This window comes from Ictidomys tridecemlineatus, chromosome 5 (assembly GCF_052094955.1).
Source record: "Ictidomys tridecemlineatus isolate mIctTri1 chromosome 5, mIctTri1.hap1, whole genome shotgun sequence".
NCBI classification, from domain to species: Eukaryota; Metazoa; Chordata; class Mammalia; order Rodentia; family Sciuridae; genus Ictidomys; species Ictidomys tridecemlineatus.
Genome location: NC_135481.1, coordinates 109,326,960 through 109,346,104, shown reverse-complemented (window position 1 = coordinate 109,346,104; position 19,145 = coordinate 109,326,960). Strand labels below are relative to the sequence as shown.

The 19,145-nt window shown below is 38.1% G+C and overlaps 1 protein-coding gene across 4 annotated transcripts in view; it reads left to right on the top strand.

Annotated features, from left to right (window-relative positions):
* The window catches only part of Ptpn21 (protein tyrosine phosphatase non-receptor type 21), an 81,013-nt gene extending 66,157 nt beyond the window's left edge, over positions 1 to 14,856 (top strand). For 3 of the 4 annotated variants that reach the window (XM_078050666.1, XM_078050667.1, XM_078050665.1), the window contains exons 14-19: positions 160 to 297; positions 1,438 to 1,659; positions 4,522 to 4,650; positions 4,840 to 5,074; positions 5,449 to 5,609; positions 6,474 to 14,856. In XM_078050666.1, coding sequence (XP_077906792.1) covers positions 160 to 297; positions 1,438 to 1,659; positions 4,522 to 4,650; positions 4,840 to 5,074; positions 5,449 to 5,609; positions 6,474 to 6,602 — 1,014 coding nt within the window. In that variant the 3' untranslated portion in view covers positions 6,603 to 14,856. The remainder of the gene's footprint in view (positions 1 to 159; positions 298 to 1,437; positions 1,660 to 4,521; positions 4,651 to 4,839; positions 5,075 to 5,448; positions 5,610 to 6,473) is intronic. The other variant, XR_013439196.1, reaches the window with a different exon arrangement.
* The last annotated feature ends 4,289 nt before the right edge of the window (positions 14,857 to 19,145 follow it).

Below are 19,145 nucleotides of genomic sequence, written 5' to 3'. Positions count from 1 at the left end.
CTCCTAATGTTTATTAAATGATTTGTGAAGGAGTGAAACCTCTCCTCCTTTGGCAGAGGAGCACAGTCCCTTTGTCACCAGCCTTCAGCCCATTGAGATTTCTTTTCAAAGGACTGTATTGGTGTATATTTCATATATACATGTAAATATTTTTTATAGGGAATGAAAAAGACTCGAGTAGATACAAAAAAAATTGGTCCCCTTAAATTGGCTGCCCTCAATGGACTCTCCTTGTCTCGATTGCCTCTACCTGATGAAGGAAAGGAAGTATCCACCAGAGCGACAAACGATGAAAGGGTATGTACATGCAGGATGCCCTGGCTTTGTACCTTCTCTGGGGCAGTTGGTAAATACTGCAAAAATGCCTTTGTGAGACTTCAGTGAAATTTGTAGCATAATTTAATAGTCATTAAATGAGTGTTAAAGAACTTTCTCATCTAGGCCACAAAATTGGGCATAAGTACAGCTTATGTCTTAATAGCTGATCTCAGCCTTGAATGTTGGTTTCCTGTTGTTTGTTTCTGTTCTGTACTTTCTGCAAGCCATTTGGGGCAGGTTATTGATTTTTGATGGCCTTATAGTGAGAGGATCTTTACAAATGTGTATGATTATACCTATGAAAGAAAACAAACATTGACTCCTTTCATCATATTGAAAATCTATCTCAAGAGTAAATAGTTACTAAATTTTTCAAAACTTCCTTTGTGAGACTAGGGTATTTTTTTATGAGATTTTTTTATGGTATAAAAATCAGACAGGCATGAAAATTCCTTACAACCTGATCCTGGAGATCATTGACACATTTACTACTGCTTTTGAGTATTTTGTGTTTTTTTTTTTTTTTTTTGTGGGGGTACTATGGATTGAACTTGGGGGCACTTGTCTACTGAGCCACAACCCCAGCCCTATATTTTATACTTTATGTGGAGGCAAGGTCTCACTGAGTTGTTTAGCACCTTGCTTTTTGCTGAGGCTGGCTTTGAACTCAGCCTCCTGAGCTGCTGGGATTACAGGCCTGCGCCACTGCACCCGTCCTGCTTTGAGCATTTTTATGTGTCATTTATAAATCTTAGAATAGTTCACAGATGTTGGAACTGGTTGTCCTACTCTGGAATTCATTTTCTCCAGGAGAATTCTTTTTCTTAACATGGCACAAAATTGACCATGGATTTTAAAACAAGCTCAACAAATCTCTTTAGGCCATTTTTCAACTTTAAGCAGCATTTTGCATTGTGTGTGTTACCAAGAAGAGTATATCTTTCGTTCTTTTAATTCATATTGTTATGGCTTGCTAAAATTTCAAGTTTGGTTTTATGTAGAATTTTCAAAATTAGATAATACTAGATCTGAAGCAGAAAACCGATTTTAAATGTACAGTTAAAATGCAGCTGTGACATGTGAATATATTAATTTTATTCCACATACTCTATTTTGCAGTGTAAAATTCTGGAACAGCGGTTAGAACAGGGAATGGTATTCACAGAATATGAAAGAATTCTTAAAAAACGACTAGTTGATGGAGAGTGCTCAATAGCCCGACTCCCGGAAAATGCAGAAAGAAATCGATTCCAGGATGTCCTTCCCTATGATGATGCAAGAGTGGAGCTTGTCCCAACCAAGGAGAACAACACTGGTTACATCAATGCATCACATATCAAGGTGAGAGGAACATCTAGGGTGATAAATAGCACATTTAACTTGGGGTTAAATATATTATATTCATGTGTTCTAAAAACACCCCAGTTTTGAACCATTGTTACAACTATGTCATTACATTGTTACAGCTGGAGAATCCCATATACCAGTGCTAGATAAAAAGTGCTTATCAGAGCCAAAGTGATGCCTAATTCTCTTCCTGTAGGAAACCACTCTGCCCTCATGTTGGTAGCAGGGTGTGGGACACGTTATTTACCTGGCTTTAGAACTTTGTCCTGCTAAATCTGAAGACCTTTTTCTGGCTCATAAATTCGCACAGAATCTGCTGAATTGCTAGTTTTCACCTCGTCATACACCTGCATTAGCTTTTTTGGGCGGCTCAGGGGCAGAGGGATAGGATCTCACTAACTAAGTTGTGCAGACTGGCCCTCAGTTGGGATCTCCTGCCTCAGAGTCACTGGGATTACAGGCATGTGCCACCACACCTGGCACTTTGTGTGAGATTTTATATAACAAATGTGTCTGGGCTTTTGATGCTATTAACAAAAAACGTTCACTTCTGTATATTGATCAGGTCCATGTTGCACAGTCTACATCAACAGAAACAGAAACTGGGCAAGTCCTTGTTATTTGTTCAACATAGCACTCTTTCTTTGTGACAACAGAGAAAAAGCTGCTAATAAATATAATCTCATATTGTATAAAAAAAACTTTTACTTCTGAAGGTGCCATCTATTCTCTTTGCAGTCTCCCTGTTATCATTTTTAAAATATCACTTTAAAGAAGCCCTCTTTTTCCTGGAAACAGTATAATGCCATTTAACTAGGGTAATGTTATAAGCATTAAAATGGAAAAAATGATTCATAGCAGGTGGCTGAATAAGCCAGATGTTCTTTCTCCTCCATTATTGTACCCTTGTTCATGCTGGCTCGATTCAAATCTTTATTTTGGAAAGAAAAATCTCCTTATAGTGAGTGAATGAGTAAGTGTCTGTGGTCAAATGTTGATTTTCTTTCCATATTTTCTTGAGTTTGCAAGTCATATTTGAAAAGAGAGCAATCTGATACCTAAGGATTTCTGGAGATCTGGCTACATGTATGCTTGCTGGTACCCTTAATGGTTTTGAGGAATCTATACACACACCATTGTTGTTGTGTGTGTGTTTTTTTTTGGTTTGTTTGTTTTTTTAACAAGGCTATCATGTACTTAGAAACCAAGCATTTCTTTGGAATAGTTCATCCTGTTTCTGACTGGATGGATAAGAATTGAACAATGTTGTGGGTCTGTAGGTTTATTTTAAAGATCTCTAGCAGCAACCTAAAGAATAGTTGAAAGACTAGGGATTTCAGAATTGGCTAGCTCAGGGTGATTCCTGATCTGCCACTCACCATTGGCAGGACCTCAGTTGATTCATCTCTAAAAAAAGGAGCGTGATGCCTTTACCCCACAGATTCCCAATTTGACCGCTGTTGCATCCTGTGCCCAGCTGCATGCTAGCCTCCGAGAGGTGCTCAGTGAAAGGATGTGGAGCCAGGGCTGTGACTGGCAACCTCAGATGAGTGTGTGTGTGCAGCAGAATTTGCCCAGGATTTTATGTTTAATGCATGCTTAGAAAACTGTTACCATTGTCACAAAACATCAGTCATGTTGGAACAGTGGTGGAGTGCTTGCTAGCACTATGAAGCACCGGGTTCATCCTCAGCACAGCATAAAAATAAGTAAATAAGATAAAAATAGGCTGGGGTTGTGGCTCAGTGGTGGAATGCTCGCTTAGCATGCATGAGGCACTGAGTTCGATCCTCAGAACCACATAAATGTAAAATAAAGATATTGTGTCCACCTAAAACTAAGAAATAAAATAAATATTTTTAAAAATTTAAAAAAAAGATAAAAATATTTAAAAAATATATCAGTGCAGGAGCTGGGGTTGTGGCTCAGAGGTAGAGTGCTCGCCTAGCATGCCTGAGGCACTGGGTTCCATCCCCAGCACCGCAGAAATATAAAATAAAGATATTGTGTCCACCTATACTAAAAAATATTTTTAAAAAATGCATACATATATCAGTGGAGCTGAGATGTATCCCAGTTTCCCAGACTACAAATCCAGTTATTACTCTGTTATATTAGACTGTACTCAAGGATGTTAGTTTAGAGGTGAGACTACCTTATGTAGGAAGATAGCTTTTTCCCTAGAAATCTCCTGTTTAATTTAGGCTTTTGCTTAATTGTGAATGCTTTTTCCAATGTACTTATTATTTTTTAACCAATACTAGGAATTGAACCCAGAGGCACTACACCACTGAGCTACATCCCTAGACCTTTTTATTTATTCTTTTGAGACGGGTTTCTCCGAGTTGCCCAGGTGGGCCTTGAAATCATGATCCTCCTGTCTCAGCCTCAAGAGTAGCTGAGACTATAGGCATGTATAATGATGCCTGGCAAATTTAGTACTTAATGAGGGAGAATTTGGAGTACTGTGATGTTGATACTGTTTTTACAAGAGGAACTAAACTATTGCAGCAGTAACAGCTGCTTACTGTTTACTTATTATTTGCCAGGCACTATCTATGTTGACTCAGTCCGAACAGCAACCTTCTGAGGGTAGGCAGTATTTTTATTTTCTAGGTAAGAACAGATTGAGAAATTAGCAAATTGCCCCAGGTCACATAGATGTTATATGAATTCACTGCACATAAGGTGCCAATAAGGGAAGTTGTATTGACTAGAAAAAGATTAACATATAAGCCTTTCCTTATTCTGCTGGGGGATCCAGTTCACTTTTTTAGTACTACCATGAACGCATACACAGATACGTATGTTATATACACACAGAGTAATTTTTTTAAAAAACTTTTTTACTTTCAGGTCTCTGTCAGTGGAATTGAATGGGATTATATTGCCACACAGGGGCCATTACAGAATACCTGTCAGGATTTTTGGCAGATGGTATGGGAACAGGGAATTGCAATTATAGCAATGGTGACAGCAGAAGAGGTAAGTATTCATTTCTCTTAATTGATTTTCTCAGCCTCCAAAGAGCTGTTAATGTGAATTACATGGCTTTCTGACCTTTTTGTGGAAAGAGGAGGGTAGGATTGTAGTTCCGAGTTTTAGTGCTGTCTGGGTGAAGGGCATCTGTGGCTGTATTTTGTGCCACTCTTTATCTGTGCATGTCTTTAACAGGAAGGTGGAAGGGAGAAGAGCTTTAGATATTGGCCACGACTTGGTTCCAGGCACAACACTGTCACCTATGGAAGGTTTAAGATTACAACCCGGTTCCGCACAGACTCTGGCTGCTATGCCACCACAGGCTTGAAGATGAAGCACCTTCTCACGGGGCAAGAGAGGACAGTGTGGCATCTCCAGTATACAGACTGGCCTGAGCATGGCTGTCCTGAAGACCTCAAGGGATTTTTGTGTAAGTGTCTTGTTCTCAGGACAGTGTCCTCTGGCCAGAAATGAAGATGTGTTTCTGAAATGTTTACTTTGTATTGCCTCGCATAAGCTTCGGACTTCTTTTGGTAGGGAGGTTACCAGGGCTGTTTTTAAAGTTTAGTTCGGTGCTGAGTGGAATGCCACACCTGTCTCTTAGTGAGTGTCCTCTGTATGTCAGTTGGGGATGAGGAAGTTGGAGGTACCAACATTTCTACAGTCCCAGCCAAGGCTTGAGATTGATTCATGGTACCTTATGCTATATTTATCTGCAGGTTTAGGGAAATTGAATTGGCAGTCTGATAAGCCATAATCCCCAAGTATTTTTCTATTTCATTGATTTTTTTTTTCCCTCTATAGCATACCTTGAGGAGATCCAGTCTGTTCGACGTCATACAAATAGTACAAGTGAACCCAAAAGCCCCAACCCTCCTCTGCTGGTCCACTGCAGTGCTGGGGTAGGAAGAACCGGTGTCGTCATCTTGTCAGAGATCATGATTGCTTGTCTGGAACACAATGAGGTGATGACTTTGTGTTAAGCCCAGCCCTACCTCTTTTGGTGGGGAGAATAATGAATGAGTTGGGAATAAGGGTGGGAAGGAGAAGGGCTTAGTGACTTAATAGCTCCCCACACCCCCTCACCTCCTTTATAGCATTAGGGATTGAACACAGGGCCTCCCACATGCTAAGCAACCACTCTACCACTGATTTACCTCTCCAACCTTTTTACAATTTTATTTTGAGGCAGGGTCTTGTTAAGTTCCCAGGCTGGCCCCAAACTTGTGATCATCCTGCCTGAGCTGAGATTATAGGTTTGTCCTGGTGCCTAGCTAACAGTTCTGTTTGAACATATTTCCTGGGACTGTGGTAACCACAAGATGTTATTCAGTGTTCTCTACAAAAGGCTTTGTCTTCTTAAAAATTCTCAGTACCTTTTAGCATACTAAAGGCTGAAACATCATAGAAATAAGTACGGTTGTTTAACTTTGTTTTACACATTTTTTTTCCCCTAAATATGAGATCAGAACTCTGTTTTTCTGGAATACTTGTTAATGTTTCAAGGATACTTAATAGTGGTCATTGATCCATGAGGGAAATGCTGAGCTGGATACTGATGGCACTTAACACTGTGTTTTTATTGAATCTTGGTATCTGGTGAAATATAGTGACTTAGGTGTAACCAAAATCAGTGAGAAACACCTAGGGAATGTCTGAGACATAATCTGCATGAATGTTTTATTTGTAGTTGAAACTGATCGAAGACGCTAAGCTAGACGAGAGATTGCCCATCTCCTAACCAGGTTTATGTTATGGCAGCAGTTTCCCCTGTGCTTTGTTTCCCCTGGGGAGTATGTGTTCCCTTCCTCACTGCTGCTCTCCCGCAGGTCCTGGACATCCCGAGAGTGCTGGACATGCTGAGGCAACAGAGAATGATGCTGGTGCAGACCCTCTGCCAGTACACATTTGTGTACAGAGTTCTCATTCAGTTCCTGAAAAGCTCCAGGCTCATCTAAGCGCCCAGACCTTCTCACGGGGACCCATCATGGAAAGCGTTTACAGCTAAAACAAAGTGCTTGCCTAACTCATACTTTCTCCTGGACACCTGATCGGCACCGAGATCCATCTCGACTGGCGGTGCAGTATGAATAGTGGCGCGCAGGAGGCTGCAGAGGGGCTGGGACCTGGGAGAGGTGCAAAAGAACAAGGACTCGGTGCTGAGGGTGTTGCCTGGTCTGTCCAGTTTGCAGTACTTGCACACATTTTGGAGATTGTATTTTTTAAACAATTCTCTATTTTACTGAAGCTATGCTGGGCAATTCTGGCAATCATTAAGGCGCATAGATTTCTGTCTTGTAGATTTGTATCTTAAACTAGTTTTTGATAATGGAATTTTACGTAATGACTAAAATATTTAGGAGTTTTCTTAGCAAGAAACTGAACTTTCTGTGGGGATGATCCACAGACTTGAGTGGTTCTTGTATGACTTTGTATTTAAAACCATATTACTACCTTTGTTATTTAAAACAATAACAACAAAACCTTGGGTACTTAATGGGTTGGACACTAAACCCAAAACTCTAAAGAAAATCTATAAGTGTTATTTTGAAACATAGAAAGCATTTTTATATTCAAAAATTTTTTATTGTAAAAGTTCTATATATTTGTACCTTCTATATTTTCCAAATGAGCTCAACTCATGAAGATACTGCAGTGAGTCAGTTAATGTAAAGGAAAGTTGGAATGAAGGCATATTATTTTAAATGTAAGTGAATAAGATTAACTAATTTTTCAGTATTATTCATAAACCTAAATGAGTTTGATTTTATGGGTAAAAAATGAAGTGAAAAACAGTTGCATAGGATGGTTTTAAGCACTTTTATGTTAAAGATAAAATCCGAGTTTTAATATATGTGTTGGTTGATATTTGAAACAGTAACAATGGACATTGTTTCAAAAAGTGTTCCTAAGGGAAGGATTAAGAGTATGTAGGATGACTAGGACAAGAGTAAGTGGCATGTGATGGTACAAAAATGCAGTATTATCTATACTCAGACTGAAACTGGTGAGCGTGGGCACCCATCCCATACTGTCCCTAGTGAAGTCAAGGCCTGTCACTCTCAATGGCTTACTATTTCCTTGGAGTTGTCCTACCTAAATCTGTATTTTTTTCCCCCACAAATAATTCAGATTTATATTATCATTAAAAGAAGACCTTAAGAGGCTTTCTGTTGGTTTAAATAGGGAATTATCATTAATAATTTTACCTCTTCTCCCAAAACCATAGTCTTGTGGGGCCACCAGAAATTGCTGCAGTGTTCAGAAGGTACTTGAATTGTAGCTCCTTAATCTCCTCACTTCAGTCCTGCAGTCAGTGTTAGGTACTTAGTGCCCCCGCCCTTCCCATTTCAACACTTCCCACTGGACAGCCAGGCTGAGCTAAAGAGGAGAGTACTGTCCTGGGTTCTGGCTGAAGTGGCCTTATTCAGCTGCTGTTGAGTAGGTGAGGGCAAATCGGTACATTTAGAGTCCTCTCCTTTTCCCTGAGGCTAATTCCTCATAATGGAGAGATCTAAAATGTTAAATCTAGGGTTATTTCCCCTAATTACAATATTTTGGGCATTGTTCTGAATCCCATCTCCCTCCTGAAGTGTTTTACTGTTGTGAACACTGTGTTTCATCAGCCATGAGACAGGACTTCCTACATGAGTGTGCACCAGTCTAACTGATTTATCCAGAAACAGCCACCTACGGGGGGCATTCAGAGGGTACTAATGACAGTGGATGTTGAAAGTGGACACACTTCTTTCTTAGGAACGAGAGATCAGTTCTAAATCTCAAATTGTTTTAAAAGTTGTAGTTAAAGAATAATAGACTGAAAAGAAAATATTCAGAAAGAGCTTCCTAGATGATTACGTTCCATCTCCCATCTCCATATCATATAATAAAAAGATGACAATTTTTTTTCCTTCCAATGGTACATTTTTAAAAAATGCTTTCCTGTCAGGCTTACATTTTTGAAGTATCCCATTGACAAGAACAACATATTGTAAAACAAAGATCTAATTAAAGAGTAATATATGATACATTTGTGTTTCTGTCATAATAATTTGATAAATAAATTTCTTAAGAGGACAAAATTTTATTGTTTAAGTCTGTCACTCTTACATCACGTTTGACATCGCTTCTAAGAGCCATGTAATTTTAAACTTTTAATTGCAGTTAGCAAATATGAATTTCTGAATAAAAATAAATCTACATTATTGGAGTTTGAAATAATGTGTTTTCAAGAACAAACTCTAGAACCTTGAAATTTCATAGGTTTAACAATGTCTAAATTGAGGCTATTACTGTCTGCCAGACCTAACACAAAACTTCATGTATCTTAGTGTCTTTTAATTCCTTGATAGTATTAGTTTCATATCAGAATAACCAAAATGTACATTTCCACAAAAAGTATGTTTTAAATCACTGATTCCACTGATAAACTTTAGTATTTCTGGCAGTGGCTTTCCTGATTAGTGGGGTTTTTTTGTTGAAATTTTCTAGTTGATAGTTTTGAGCATAGAAAGTGGTCATTTCAGGATATAATTTAGAATATTAATTATAGTTTTTATTAATTATTTTCTTCTGGAACATCTACTGTGAAACATTCAGAAAGTATAGAATTTAGTGTTCAAAACCCCGTGGCAGGATTAAAACAGAAGGTGAACCTGTGCTTCCTTAGAAACTTGCAGAAAGAGAAATGTCTAGCCAGAAACACAGGAGGAGGAGTGTAGTGCAGGACTAAGTGAAGCATGGCCAGCTTCGTTTGAAATGGGTTGATATGTTAATGTTCACAATAGTAATAATTGAAATAAATGTAAAATATACCACTATGTTAAACTGGAGGTAGGCTGCAACTTATTAAGAGCAGGTTTATTATTTGAGATTTGCATGAACAGATGGAAACTGGAATTGATTTTATTATAATTTTCCCTCAGTTCTGGGGATTGAAAGGGCCCAACACATGCTAGGCCAGTTACCTCTGAGCTATATCCCCATTCCTTTTTTATCTGAAGACAGGGTCTAAGTTGCCCAGACTGGCCTTGAACTTGCAGACTTCCTGCTTTGGCCTCCCAAGTAGCCAGGATCATAGGCATGTGCCACTGTGCCTAGCTAATTACAAAATCCTTTCTGCAGTGCTGGGGATTGAAGTAAATCTTTTTTTTTTTAATATTTATTTTTTTAGTTGTAGTTGGACACAATACCTTTATTTTATTTATTTATTTTTATGTAGTGCTGAGGATGGAACCCCCGGCCTCGCACATGCTAGGCAAGCACTCTACTGCTGAGCCACAACTCTAGCCCTGAAGTAAATCTTTTTATTTTATTTATTTATTTATTTTTTTTGACAGTTTTAACATTTATTTATTTTTTCTTAGTTCTCGGCGGACACAACATCTTTGTTGGTATGTGGTGCTGCTGAGGATCGAACCTGGGCCGCACGCATGCTAGGCGAGCGCGCTACCGCTTGAGCCACATCCCAGCCCCTGAAGTAAATCTTTTTAAAATGAGACTTTTGTTGTTGTTGTTCTACACAATACTTTATTTATTTATTTTTATGCATTGTTGCAGATCAAACCCAGTGCCCTGTACTTGCTAGGCTAGCGCTCTACCACTGAGCCACAACCTCAGCCCTTTAAAATGAGACTTTATTTTAAAGGAACTTTCTTGGATAGAAATTTAAGAGAATTTGCTTTCCAGAAAGAAATTTTTTTCTGAGACAAGCTAAAATAATCTCTTTCCAATTTGAAGTTTATTAATAACAGGGATAGACATTTTTAAAAGTAGAGGAAATGCTGCATTAAGAATTTGCCTGAAGTCGAGCATAGCAGCACATATCTGTAACCCCAGCAACTCTAGATGCTGAGACAGGAAGATTTCAAGTTTGAAGCCAGACTCTACAATTTAGACCCAAAGCAACATAGTCTTAAACAATAAAAAGCTGAGGATATTGCTCAGTGTTTAAGCCTCGTGGGTTCAATTCCTGGTACAAAAAAAAAAAAAAAAAAAAATCGGCTTGAGAAACCATTTCTTAAGCCTTTCAAATTGTTGTAGACAACAGCTAAATTTACCCAACTATTTACAATTTCTCTTAGAAAATTTGGTTTAAATTTTGTGGGTTTTAGGATGGGTGAAATTTAGAAAACATTTGAAGGAATCCACAGACCATTAAAGTGGCATCATTTTCTGTATATTTCAGGCAGTTTCCAAATAAAAAATAGGCTTTTAAAATTTCACTTATATGTTAAGTTGAGAAGTATTACTACTCACCATTATAAATGATACTTTAAGTGGGTATTGACTTTTTGTTGTTGTTTTTTTTCCCCTAAAGCTTATTTAATGCACACGAAGCCTGACAGGTAAACAGTGGTAACCAAATTGCTTTATTCTATACTGGAAGAATGTATGGGCAACTTTTCTCCATACTGCACCCTGGTGGCTAGGTCAGAGAATGAATTCTCCCCGTGGACAGTGATGATACCATCATCTGAGCTCAGAAAGCTGATGATATCATCATCTGAGCTCAGAAAGCCGAGCTCTTTCTGAGCTCAAAAAGCTGGCTCAGAAAGTCAGATTGGTAAATGTTTTGTTAAACTGTTTACCGGTGAGGAGTCCTTGCTTCCCTGAATGTTGGAGTCTAATACCAGAGAAGCACGCCGAGGCAAGAGGAGAGTGGAAAGTGGAAGCTTTATTAATGGACAGCAGGAAAGACTTCTCCCCGGAGGAAGAAGGGGACCCAAAAGGCGGAATCAGTGGAAGGGAGAGGTCTTCTCTTTTTTATATCTAGGTCTTCTTTTAGTCCTCCCACATTCCTGTCCTTTGTTTCCCTCCGTCCTGCAGTGCTAGAATGCAGGTGGGAGATAGGTGGACTGGAGGAGAAATCTGAGCAGGAAGGGCCTGGGGTGGTTTGATTAGCACCTCTCTGTTTACTGGGAGCTACTTTATTAACAGTTCCTTAGGATGGGTTCTGGGCCTTCGGGACATTAATATTTCAATTTCCCCAGGTGCTGTTCTGGCTTCCTCGACTCCACTCTCGATAATGGTCTCCATTTTCTTTATCTTACTCAATATTAGACCTGATTTACCTAACTACACTAACTACCTATCTTTAAATCTGGCTTCAGTTTCATGGAGAAACTTCACAGAGATGAAGACTTCAGTGTTTTTTTGCAGAAACCTGAGTGATGTGTGGATTGGAACAGGATGGCACTTTGAAGCTAGCAAGACTCAATACTGCCTATGACCCAGTGGTAGAGTGCTTGCCTGGCATGTGTGAGGCCCTGGGTTCAATCTTCAGCACTTCATATAAATAAATAAAAGATCCATTGACAACTAAAAAATATTTAAAAATAGAAAATGACTGAAATGGGGAAGGGTAAAGAATTGGCAGAATATTCCTCTACCTTTCCTGTTGCAACTTAGATCCTCCTGCGTTATCAGTGCCTTTAAATAGGAAGAGAAAGGGATCCAAGAAGTAAATTTAAGGTCTGAAGCACCTGGCTGAGGAAGTGGTAGTTTCAAGTCAAATACTAGGTCACATACATGTAAAATGATCTACTTGCACTTTGTGTTTCCAAAAGTGTTAAAATTAGCTATATATTAACTTGAAAAATTCGTTTCCAAAAATCTGGAGTAAACATTTTCCAATTTTTGATGGGATAAGAAAACAATGGTATCTATATATGTTCAAGCTTGTACTTATTAGTAATAAGTACAACAAAGGAATAATTGTGTTTGAACTTCTAACTGTGGACCTTCTCACATTTTGGCTAATGTTCAAAATTTCTGAAAATTACTTAAATATTTTCATCATTTTTTTTGGAGGGTGGGTACTGGGTATTGAATCCAGAGGCACTTTGCCACTAAGCTACATAATTCAGCCCTTCAAATTTTTTAAACTTTAAAACAGAATCTTACTAAGTTGCTTAGTGCCTCACTCAGTTGCTGCAACTGAAGAATAATCTGTTAGGCTTTAATTTTTTTGGGATAGGTGGACAAGGCTAGTATGGAGTTAATGGCAGCGGATTTTCCATTTCCATCTGTTTATTCATCAATTGAGAAAAACAAATGAATTGGGACTATAAACTAATCACTCATTTTTTAAAAAAGATGCAAATATCATAGATCAGATTGCTTCCATAAGATGAGAATATGCAAAATTTATATCCTGAAAATCAAAGACACCTGAAATTAATGGATCATTGAATGAAACTTTTTGCTATAGTATTTTTTATTAAAATCTCAACCTTAGAATTAAGAGTTCTGGAAGAATTTTGGTATGGTTTCATATTCTACTGGGACAATACTAGTGCAACACAGATTCAGTCCAACAAACAGGCTGAAAAAAGTAGATATTCTCTAGTAGCTACAAATTTATTTCTAGAACAGATTTAATAAAAATAAGATTAAAAATAATACAAACTCTTGAAGCCCATGAGAGTCAAACAAATGGTAGAAAATATAAGAAAAAATATAATGATTTACAACTGTTTGTGGTCAGGCTCTGGTGGTTTTATTTGTATAGTTTGATCTTTGGGGCACAACAGAAATTGAAGAACAATGTAATTGTGTAATTTTTGATGGCTTGCTTTTTTTTTTTTTTTTGGTAGTTGTAGATGGACAGAATGACTTTATTTTATATGGTGTTATGTGCCTCTCACATGCTAGGCAAGCGCTCTGCTGCTGAGCTACAGCCCCAGCCCAGCTCTTGATGTTTTTGAAAAATCTTCTGTTAATATAATCAAATCCTCTCCATATTAGATTTTTAAACAATTTTATACTAAAGGGAAACAGCTTTAATTTCTAGTAGAATTATTAAAATTTTTTTATCATTGTACTGGGATTAAACCCAGGGTCTCACACATGCTAGGCAAAGTACTCTACTTCTGAGATCCATCCAAAGTCCTTTTAATTTTTTTTTAAATTTTGAGACAGGGTCTAAGTTGCCCAGGCTGGCCTTGAGCTTACAATCCTCTTGCCTCAGCTTCCCAAGTATCTAGGATCGCAGGTTTGTAACACTGTGCACTTGAGTTATTACTTTACTAATCTGGATACTCAATCTCTAACACATTAAAAATGGGGAAAAATAAAAATATTTGTCAATATCTCAAGCCTTTAAACTCATATATACTAGTCAAACCTTCCTCACTCAAAGAATGATTGGAATGGAGCTGCTTTTTACTGTATTCTCAAGTAATTTTTTACATTCAAATATAGATTTTTAAAAATTTGTAAATGTTAAATTGTTGCAAGTTAAAAGTATTAGTTTGTTTTGTGTTCTATAGCAGAATACCTGGGCTGTACAATTTATATTTACTTTTTAGGTTTGTGGAGTCTGGGAAGTCCAGGGTTGAGGGTCCCACATCTGGTGAAGGCCTCCTCAGCTGCATGGTCCCTTGGCAGAAGGTGGACGGCAAGAGAGATTAAGGCCGAGTGCGAGAGAGGGTTGAACACACTTCTATGGATTGAACCCACTCTTCTAAAAAAATAAATAAATAAATACTTGTCTACTTCATGTACAACCAGAGAAGTGAAAAATTCTCCATTCGTGTAATGAATCGAAGAGCTTTCTACTGTCATGTATAACTGATTCAAACTTATTAAAAAAACACACATTTGTGTAAGATAATGACATTGATACATACATAAGGACAGAGCCTTCATGATCCTTTAAGCCCCTCTTAAAGTTCCTCCTCCCAACAATGCCCTATAGGGCACTGTTTTCAGCATATGAACTTTGGGGACATATTCAAACTACACCATTAAGTGAATGTTTTCTATGAAGTTACCTCCATGTTTTAATTGATTGTACTTCATAGAGGAAAATATTTACATAACAGTTTCTTTCAGTTCAAATGAAGAAAGAATTATTATCTAAATAGCAAATCTATTTTTTAAAATATAACAGATTAATATGATGATATGCCTAACAAAAACAAAATTTGGAAGAAAATTTTTATGAAACATTTTAGAAAGTTGCTCTATAACTTAAGCAATACACTGGAAGTTCTACTTTTTCAAAATGGTAGTATAGTTGCCTAGTTTACATTGCAATTTTATTTGCTCTTTGTTAATGTAATATTGTATAATCGAGAGCTTAATTCTTATAAACTGTTATAAAAGTATGTTTAATGAGCAAAAGCTTGAATGGCTGAATGTCATATATGTGAAATGAATATATTATACCTATTTTTGTCATGAAAATAAATATGTGAAGCAAGATGATTTGTGTGTGAACAGTGAATGCAATTAAAGTTACTTTATTTTCTTTTTTCATTATACCTCTCATTGCAATTAGAATTAAATTACTTCCATTTCCTCACTGGATTATTTTAAATAATGCAGTAGACAAGAGATGTTTCTTTTAATAATTGCCAATTCCTTATCACATATCTTCACAATAATCAATGGAGAGAATACCTTGCCAAAAAAGCCAGCTTCACTAATCAGCATATTTATAGTCCAACTAATATACTTGAGGAATAAGTATTTGTCAACAATATCAACTTGCAGCAGGTCAGTGGAGTTCCTCATTTCTCTCTCCCTGTAGTGGAACTTGTGATATTTGTTGATGGCCGCTTCATTCATCTTTTAGTTGGTTGTTCCAGCAACAACATCTGGAATCTTGTTAGAAATGCAAATTCTTGAACTTCACCCTAGATCTTAAGATTTAAATCAGAAGCAATGGGGATGGATCCCAGAACTCTGCCTTAAGTAGTTCTCCAGGGGATTCAGAGGCACATTAAATTTGAGAACCACAGCATTAGTAATTTCAAAAGTGAACATTTTCAATATCGATACCAATTTGAGATTCATTACATAGTTAAACTACAAGAAGTTTATTTAGGGAGCGTATTAGGTTAATGACATTGATAGTTGTGGTAGGATGAAGAATGGCATCCCCAAAATGTTCACATCTTAATCCCCTGAATTTGAGAATGTTATCTCACATGGCGAAAGGATCTTGGGATGGGGAGATGATCCTGCGTAATCCAGGTGGGTTTAGAGTAATAGCAGGTGTCTTTTATTTGTCCCAGGGATTGGAACCAGGAGTGCTTAATCACTGAGCCACATCCCCGACCCCTTTTATTTTTTGAGAGGGCTTTGCGAAGTTGCTGAGGCTGACTTTGAACCTGTGATCTTCCTGCCTGTTATGGTTTGAATGTGGGGTGTCCCCCAAAGCTCACATGTGAGACAATGCAAGGAGGTTTGGAGGAGAAATGATTGGGTTATAGCCTTAACCTAATCAGTGAATTAATCCCTGATGTGGCTGGAGGAAGTGCTCATTGGGAGCGTGGCTATGGGGTATATATTTGTATCCACCAGTGGAGTCATTGCTTCTAGATGACCATGTGAGCTGCTTCCCTCTGCCACACTCTTCTGCCATCATGTTCTGCCTCACCTGGAGCCCCAAGGAATGGAGCCTGTTGTCTATGGATTGAGACCTCTGAAACAGTGAGCCCCCAAATAAACCTTTCCTCCTTTATGTGGTTCTGGTTGGGTCCTGAAACAATGCACTGCACCTGGCTGACAAGGGTCTTTGGTGAGGTCTGAAAATACTATACAGCTGGACTGGAAGGTGGAGTAAGAAGCTGGAAAAGGTGAGGAAACAATCTTCTCTAGACCCTCCAGGACCTTGACTTTAGGACTTCTGATGTCCAGACACTTTTGTTTTAAAAAGTTGTCGTAACCTTTTATAACAAGCAGCTATAGGGAACTGATAACAACTGTATATTCTTCTCAAGAAAAACCTGAAACTCGGGCTGGGGGTGTGGCTCAAGCGGTAGCGCGCTCGCCTGGCATGCGTGCGGCCCGGGTTCGATCCTCAGCACCACAAATAAACAAAGATGTTGTGTTCACCGAGAACTAAAAAATAAATATTAAAAATTCTGTCTCTTTCTCTCAACTCTCTCTTTAAAAAAAAAGAAAGAAAGAAAGAAAAACCTGAAACTTAATTTAAGGATCCTGAAGGGACTAGGTGAATTATGGAAGTTTCATGTCCAGACTGTTAGGTGTTTTGCATCAAAACCAGAATTCCCAAAACAACAAGATTGGCCTTGAAGCTAAATTTTCCTTACCCCAATCCCAAAGTAACTTTTTCCTGGCCTTTGAATTAAACCTATGGATTTGCTACTTCAGGATATGCCATTCGTTACTGCTTCCATATGACTGCTTTTAAAAGGTCTGAGGAAAGTGGCTTGTTAGGCTGGCATCTTCTATCACGGAACCGTGAATCAGTTTATCAGATTGCTTTCCAGCACTACCCCAGCACATGAAGGTTGACTAGGTACTTCTACTTCCAGAAATACATTGATTTTAATTTCTATAGACCTTAAGAATTTAAGTTTAAACTTTGGCATGTTAAAGTGAAACCTTTGGCTCTAGTCCAGACTCTTTAAAACCAAGGCCCAGGATAAAGTAATTCATTTGCAACCATGTAGCTAATTTATTCACTTATGACAAATTATCCTCTTACCCTATAAATGGTGCTCAATGATTTAAAAAATATCTGACTTTTAAAAGTAAGTCTTCTGAGCATGCGTGGGATGCGGGGTTCGATCCTCAGCACCACATAAAAATAAAAAAATAAAGATGTTGTATCCACCGAAAACTAAAAAAAAAAAATTAAAAAATTCTCTTAAAAAAAAGTAAGCCTTCTGAAGAAAAATGCTAATTTCAATTTTTATACCATTTAAAATGTAAGCACATGAGGAAACTTTCATATAACTTAGCAGTTTGCTGCATTCTCCTTTCTACACTAGGGAGTTCGTACCTTGAGTGTAAAGAGAACAAGAAATGGCCGTCCTGTTTCCTTATGACCTTGTCTGGACATAACCTCCCCTTTAAGCTCAAGCTACCTTTCCTCCATGAAAGAAAGCAATTAAGGCATGGAATTCCAGAGGTGAGAACTGAGAAGGGCTGCAGCAGGGTGAGTGGGCACCAGACACTGAGGTGGAAATGGGTTGTGCACTCAGTTAATAACCTGAGTCTGAAGGCAGTTGCCTTCCCAGGAGTGAGGTGGCCCTGATGTCCCTAATACCATTGAACACTGACTTTCATATCTCCAGGGTATTGAGATAGGAATTTAGGATAGAGAGATATACTGAATCTTAAAGGAAACATCCATGAGCCACTGCAATGCAGAAAGCACGGCTGTAAATCTTGGCCCATGCCCTTGTATAGGGAAGTATACAAGTGCAGAAAAAAATTGTGCATCCATCTCCTCTCTTCCCCTAATGCAGCCCTTCTATAAATATTGGACCCCCAGCCCAAGGCAGGGCTTCTCACTCTTGAGATAGACTGCATTCTCCATTGAATGGTTTCTACTTCCTAAATAATCCGGTCTATGGTTTTGGCTTGTGCTGAAATTTTTTTCTGTCCAGTATGCCAAGAAGCCTGCTTGGTCCTGAGCTGAATCCTCCCCTCCTCTGGGAACTCCTTGGACCCTTCTCCAGAGAAATCTCTTCTTCCACGACAGTATGTGCTATCGTTTGGGAAATAATGCCATGGCCAAAGGATGATGAAAGAATAGGATACTAGTTAAAACACAGGCTACTTAGGGGGTCTGTTGCTACATTTCTAGAATACTTGGGTTATGAATATTGTTTCACCTTTTTAACCTTCCAGTGCCTAGATGCCTAGGCCCCAAACTTTGTACATGACATTCAATGTGCAAGTATATTATTTTATTACTTTTTAAAAATATGTTTTAGTTGTTAGTGGACCTTTATTTTTATTTATTTATGAGGTGCTGAGAATCGAACCCAGTGCTTAACACATGCTAGGCAAGTTCCTTACAACTGAGCCACCATCCCAGCCCTAAGTATATTATTTTAAATAGTTGAAAAGACATAATTAGAGGCGAATCTCCTGAGAAATGTCTTAATAGAATGGATCCACTTATTAAGTAGAGGTAAGGGGAGGGTGTCATACAGGTCTGATAGAATGTTGGCACTCATAAGAAAACACTGTTCAGGAGCTGGCAGATACTCTAGCTCACTGACAATGAGAAAGGTTCTTTGAGGGCTGGGGTTGTGGCTCAGTGGTAGAGTGATTGCCTTGCATGTGTGAAACCTGGGTTAGATCCTCAGCACCACATAAAAATAAATAAGTGAAATAAAGGTGTTGTGTCCAACTACAACTAAAAAGTAAATATTAAAAAAAAAGAAAGGTCCTTTGAGGTGTCTGATATGACAGAAAAGAAAGAAAAAAGAAATCAAAGATACTATAGACAGGGAAAAATATTTTGAAACCCACACCAAATTATAAACCATTTCCCACTGCTTGACAAGACATCTTATGTCTGGGGAAAATATGTTTCTCTTTAAAGCAATTTTAGGAATTGTGGCTGATAGATCCTCAGGTGACCCCAGTCACTCCCAACTTCTGGGGTGTACACCCTTGTATAACTCCCATACACCTGCTTTAGTTGCTAAATTATGGTAATTCATTATGCAGAATAGAAAGCTAATACAGAAATCTTTTAATATATAAAGAGAAAAAAAGAACAAATA